Source organism: Eublepharis macularius, chromosome 5 (assembly GCF_028583425.1).
Source record: "Eublepharis macularius isolate TG4126 chromosome 5, MPM_Emac_v1.0, whole genome shotgun sequence".
Classification (NCBI taxonomy): domain Eukaryota; kingdom Metazoa; phylum Chordata; class Lepidosauria; order Squamata; family Eublepharidae; genus Eublepharis; species Eublepharis macularius.
Genome location: NC_072794.1, coordinates 101,985,952 through 101,991,977, shown reverse-complemented (window position 1 = coordinate 101,991,977; position 6,026 = coordinate 101,985,952). Strand labels below are relative to the sequence as shown.

Sequence of the window (6,026 nt, the reverse complement as noted above, 5' to 3'; positions counted from 1 at the left end):
CTATGAGCAATCTCTTTTGGCTCCAATCTTATATGTACGAATACCAAATGTTTGTTTAACAGTATCATCTTGAGTTTCTTTAACTCTCATATTTATATTTGATAGTTATTCCATTTTGGTCAGCTGTAGATCTTTGCATATGATACCAAGATTAATTAATTACCAGTTGCTCCCTACAAGCTGAAGACAGGTGCATACACTTCATATCACCTTCCCAGGCTGCATACTCATGCCAGCAAACACATGGGGCATCTACCTTGTTTATTAAATTTGTGCTTGGCATTCATCCTTCCTCAGTCCATTGCCTTCTTTTATTTCATTGTCCATGAATCTCCTTGAAGCCATTGGAGATTTAGAAATATTATAAACAGGAATACACTATAGTCTACTTAAGAAAATAGATATATTTTGTGTATTAAATATTAAGATCCATGCAACAAATATCCATGCAGCTGTACCGTAATACTGGTTACATTTCACTGCAGTATAAATATATTCTAGGCCACAGCTTAGTTGCTCCAGCATTTGAAACAGGAAGCTTTTAAGTTTTGACTATGTGGGTGACCCTTCCCCAAACAGCAAAAATTCATGAATCGTTCAGGGGCGAAAAATTATCTCCAGGCTCTTGACGTATCTCTACCAAAACAACAGAAAATATTCTACTAAACAGTGCCTCCCGCAAGCCTCACACTGACATGCTGCAGTAGATGAATCCCATGCAGCATTTTTGGTTCAGAAGCACAACCCTGCGTGTATATTCTCCCTTTGGCATTTCTGATCTGGAAATTTGAGCCTTAATATAATTTGGATGGATGTTCCATCAGTTAAATATGCATGACCTTTTATATGATCGAAAGCTAGATGTATGGTCGCATACCATTTCCTTGGGATATATTTCTTCATGGGCTGAATTCTATTAAATGTTATGTACCTGGCATTTGTTAGTTGTTGTTGTTTATATGGGGAGTTTTTCCTCTCTCAAATGCCTTTCATGTGATATTGTTACATATTTTTGTCTTAAATGCTCTGTATACTTGGAAATCCAGATGTCTGCGACTGAAAAAATTTGCATGAAAGCTTATTGAGCATCAAATGTTAAAAGAGTCACACAACTATTGCTTTCCATGCAGAACCAATACACGTTGTAGAACATATTGTATTAACTACAATGCAAGATATTATGCAACACCTGCAATTATTCCACTTGAATTTTAAATATTATGAGTTTTTCCCTATTAACTAGACATCAGTTAGCATTTTGGTTATATTAACATAGTTAGTGTTAGCTAGGGTGCAATTTGCTGTTTTCAAGTTCTCCTCTCTAAAGTCCTCGTTACTATTATTCACACCTTCTTGTATCTCCATATAATCAGACTTACTAATAGTGGAGGCACTTCTGCTTTTCTTTAGGTCAGGGGAAGAAGGGATCTTTGGGCAGCTGGTGACTTGCAAGTATTGAGCTTGCTCCTCTCCCTCTGTCTCACGGTGATAGAAGTAGTTGAAATTGGACACTATAACCGGTACTGGTAAGGCAATTGTTAATACACCTGCAATGGCACACAAGGAACCAACTATTTTTCCACCTATGGTGGTGGGGACCATGTCTCCATAGCCAACTGTTGTCATGGAAACCACTGCCCACCAAAAAGCATCAGGAATGCTGGGAAACTGAGATTCACTCTCATCAGCCTCTGCAAAGTAAACGGCGCTGGAGAAGAGGATGACACCAATGAAGAGGAAAAATATCAAGAGGCCTAGCTCCCTCATGCTGGCCTTAAGCGTTTGTCCCAGGATCTGCAATCCTTTGGAATGTCTGGAGAGTTTGAAGATCCTGAACACTCTCACCAAACGGATCACTCGAAGGATGGCTAGAGACATTGCCTGTTGACCTTGTTGGCCATCTTCTGGTTTCTCTGCCAGTTCAGTTCCAAGGGTGATGAAGTATGGGATGATCGCTACAATGTCAATGATGTTCATGATGTTGGTAAAAAAACCAGCTTTGCTGGGACAGGCAAAGAATCTCACCAAGAATTCAAAAGAGAACCAAATTATGCAGAGAGTCTCTACTATAAAGAAGGGGTCTGTAAAAGTTGTTTGCTGCTGAGACCCAAACGTGTTATTAGAATAAGGGCTTGGATTGCTACTGGCTCCATGTATTTCTTCATTCTCATCCCGAAACACAGGCAATGTTTCCAGGCAGAAGCTTACAATGGAGATCAAAATGACCATGACAGAAACAATTGCTATAATCCTGGCTGGTCCAGAGCTTTCTGGGTACTCAAATAGCAGCCACACTTGTCTCTGAAACTCATTCTCTGGTAAAGGCCGTTCTTCTTCCTTGATGTAACCTTCATCCTCCCGAAACATTTCCATAGCTTCTTCCCCAAGTTCATAAAACCTTATCTCTTCTGAGAAAATGTCTAAGGGCACATTAACAGGCCGCCTCAACCTGCCACCTGATTGGTAATAGTACAAAATGGCATCAAAGCTGGGACGGTTTCGGTCAAAGAAATACTCATTCCGGAGAGGATCAAAATACCGCATTCTCTTTTTAGGGTCTCCTAACAAGGTCTCTGGAAACTGAGCTAATGTCTTCAGCTGGGTTTCAAACCGCAGTCCAGAGATGTTAATGACCACCCTCTCGCAACACTCATGATCCGTTTCTGGGTTATAGGTGTCCTGAGGGTGACCGGGCAAAGCTGCTGCTTCATCTGTTGGGTCTCCAGTAGCAACTGTCATATTTATGCTTTTAAACTAAACTTTCTGGAATGTCTAGTGGTAGGACAAGGTTCAAGGGGAGTCTAGTATGTGTTGCGAGGGTGAGCACATGGGCTTGGAAGTGGCTCATGAACATATGAAGAGAAGATCATAAAAGTCTATCCTGCTGAAAGACAGAAAGAATAATAAGAGTATTTTCCTTCTCTTTCTTAACAATATGTACACATATATACATTGCCTTTCATTTGCATGAAAATTCTCATTTCGCTAAGCATACAGGAATTCTTTAAAGACACAAAAAGAAATGAAACAAGTCTTCTCAATGACAAAAATATACCTTGTTTTTCACAGCCAGAACTTTAAAAAAATGGACTGCCTAGGCATCATTTTGGCAGTGAATATTTACCTTAGCATCAATCAGAGAATTCAACATTAACCTCTAGGAATACATTGGTAGCTCAGATTTAAACATTACACTCTGTTGCTTCAAACATCATACTTCATGTTATAACATGCTGTATTATACATTTTAACTTCAAGTTTTGTAGCCCAGTCTCCCACTTTCCTATCTTCTCCCCCTTCTCCATTTTTAGATTGTAATTGCTATCTTTGCTATCTTTCACATCTGCATTTCTGTGCTAAGGATCTTCTCCTTTAATTGTCTAATGAAAAACAAATTGCATTACCTGAAGAAGCATAACTCAGGGGTTTCTGGCTATCTGACCTTACAGAGAAATACTTCCAGGACTCCTAGAAGTTCCTCTTTCAATACAGTGAGAAAGAAAGAAAGAAAGAAAGAAAGAAAGAAAGAAAGAAAGAAAGAAAGAAAGAAAGAAAGAAAGAAAGAAAGAAAGAAAGAAAGAAAGAAAGAAAGAAAGAAAGAAAGAAAGAAAGAAAGAAAGAAAGAAAGAAAGAAAGAAAGAAAGAAAGAAAGAAAGAAAGAAAGAAAGAGAAAGAAAAGGTTAGATTGGTTAATGAGGTGGGACTGGAAAGCAGAAAGGCTTCTTGGTGGCTGTTGCAGCCCTTTTCTTCAAAGCAACATCTGCCTGAATTGAAAGCCTTCTGTATGATAATGGGAAGATGCCATACTCAGCAAAACCCTGATGTCCCCAGTGTCCTCAAGAGGTGTGACGTTGCCTGGAAAACCAGCAATAAGATAGAACTGGAAGGGGTTTAAAACAGCATCTGCAAAGACCCAGTTTTCAAATTCAGCCCTTCCCGCACTGAGCTATATTGCAAGCTTTAGTTATTTTGGATGCAGTGTAGACAGCAATTGTGGCAATATGAAAAACAAAGATGCATCTCTCTCACACACACTCTCTCTCTCTTTCTTTCTCTCTCTCTCTCTCTCTCTCTCTCACACACACACACACACACACACGGAGCTATATATTGCTGAATGGAGAAGGGGCAATCTACACACCATTCGCCATTTGTGTCGCTCATGTAGGGTCCTCTGCAGTCTGGTCTCCTGGTCTTTCTTCTTAGCAAATGCAACAGAGCATCATGCTCTCTGGCCTGCATAGCTCACCCAGCTGTGGCCGGGTCCACATCAAAGGAGCACTCCAGTTCATTCTGCATGCAGGACATGTCAGCCCTCAGAACCAGCAGCCTTCCCCATGTGGCCTTGATATCTCAGCCAGAAATCCCTCCTGAGATTTCCATGTCTTCAGCACAATTCTGCATTGCCAGCTGTCCAGCCTCTGACTTGCTCTAAGTGGATCCTCAGTGATAGCCACAGGAGGCCGTTCAGTCTCTTCTCATGATGCTGGTTTTTCCTCTTCTTGTGGCTAAGCCCAGCCAAAGGTTTTTTCCTCCTCAAGAGAGGCTCCCTGGCATCCCATTCTCAGCAGTAGACAGCAGCCTTCTTTAACCACTCAGAGTCAGGATTCAAGAACTAGGGGAGGGGAGGCAAGTGAAATGCCACCTTTCAGACCCCATCCTTAGGACAGGATTTTGCGTGCACCTGACTAGTTATCCTTCTTGATGCCTGCCATCATCCTCATCCCTCCAGGCTTTGCTTCAGATTCTGTTTTCGTTGCATTTTACTCCTTTCTTCTCCTTCCTAGCCTCCCTTCTCCTTATGCATTAGAAAAATAGTACAACCCTGACAAAGCTTGCAGCCTTCAACTGCTGTACTTAACCCCTTACTTACCAATGCAAAATCATGGATGGTTATCCTATACTCATCCCCCCCCCTTCCTCCTCCCCTCCCTTTGAATTGCTGAGGCAGTCCATCCCCCTTGGGAACCCCGGATTTTTAAGGCAATCTTTTTAAACACAAAATGGCAAGTTGTTTGGATCAATTTTGTCAGTCTTATGTGCACAGAACAGAACAAACCCAAACTTGTTTTTTACATGATTTTTTTTGTCTCACTGGTACTACAAAAAGTTAAGTGAATCATTAAGGAAAAATGTATTTCAGCAGGTTCTTTTGTGGGGGGCTGTGATAAAGATTTTTATTTTCCAGTTTTATGTCCACAACCTAATAACACCAGCAGTGTCTCACACAATATTGTCCTGTCATCAGTGCCTATTGCCTTTCAAATACTCCCCCCCCCCCAAAAAAACCCTGGCTATTACTTAAATTACAATGGATGAAAGAAAAATCACTTGGCCTCTCATGCAAATCAGTTCATTTACTGAAGCTTTAGGGGATCCTTGCAGGGCTGAGCTACACCAACTAAATACATGCAAGGTGGTCCCTGGTTGCCTCCATCAGGGAGTCATGAAGCATTCCGCACATGACAGGTTTTGTATAATTTCCCAAGGTAAGACTGCATGCATTGAGCAAAGGGCCATGTTTGATTCATCCTTTTCAATTGAAATACAAAGCATCCATTTTCACGGTTTGTGGTAAACCTGTGTTTAATGAGCGGGGGGGGGGGGCGGGATGAGCACTGGCCTACAATTGGTTCTGCAGTTAGGCATGCAGCGAATTCATAACAAGCTTTCTGTGCTGTGGTGCCCCTCCTTACCTGCAGACAAAGGAGGCTAACTTAAAGGGGACGGTGCCTAGAGACAAAGTGGAATAAGGCTGCAAATATTGCAATCTGTGGTAACTGATAAAGCAGAAGAGCTGAAAGCTTTTGTTTTTCTTCTGAAAAAGAAGAAATCACTTCCGAAGTATGTAGCTTTCCCATTAGCATTTGTTGTTGCTGCTGCACCTCCTCCCACCTGTGACATACTTTGTAACTCTCTTTGTAGCAGGACAGAAATAATAATCATTAGGTAGAGAGAATTTTCTCCTCAACAGCTTCTTTGGAGGCAGGGTAGCTCCTGGGTGGGCCTCTAGCCCACTTTGCTGA

General features: G+C 41.4%; 1 protein-coding gene across 1 annotated transcript; it reads right to left on the bottom strand.

Annotated features, from left to right (window-relative positions):
* Window positions 1-1,239: 1,239 nt before the first annotated feature.
* On the bottom strand, window positions 1,240-2,739 carry LOC129330725 (potassium voltage-gated channel subfamily A member 2). The gene has a single exon (XM_054980888.1). The coding sequence runs from the start codon at window positions 2,737-2,739 to the stop codon at window positions 1,240-1,242; it is 1,500 nt and encodes a 499-aa protein (XP_054836863.1).
* Between the last annotated feature and the right edge of the window lie 3,287 nt (window positions 2,740-6,026).

Excerpts from the sequence above, each read along its gene's own strand:
- LOC129330725 (XM_054980888.1), bottom strand. The coding sequence starts at position 2,739 with ATGACAGTTGCTACTGGAGACCCAACAGATGAAGCAGCAGCTTTGCCC.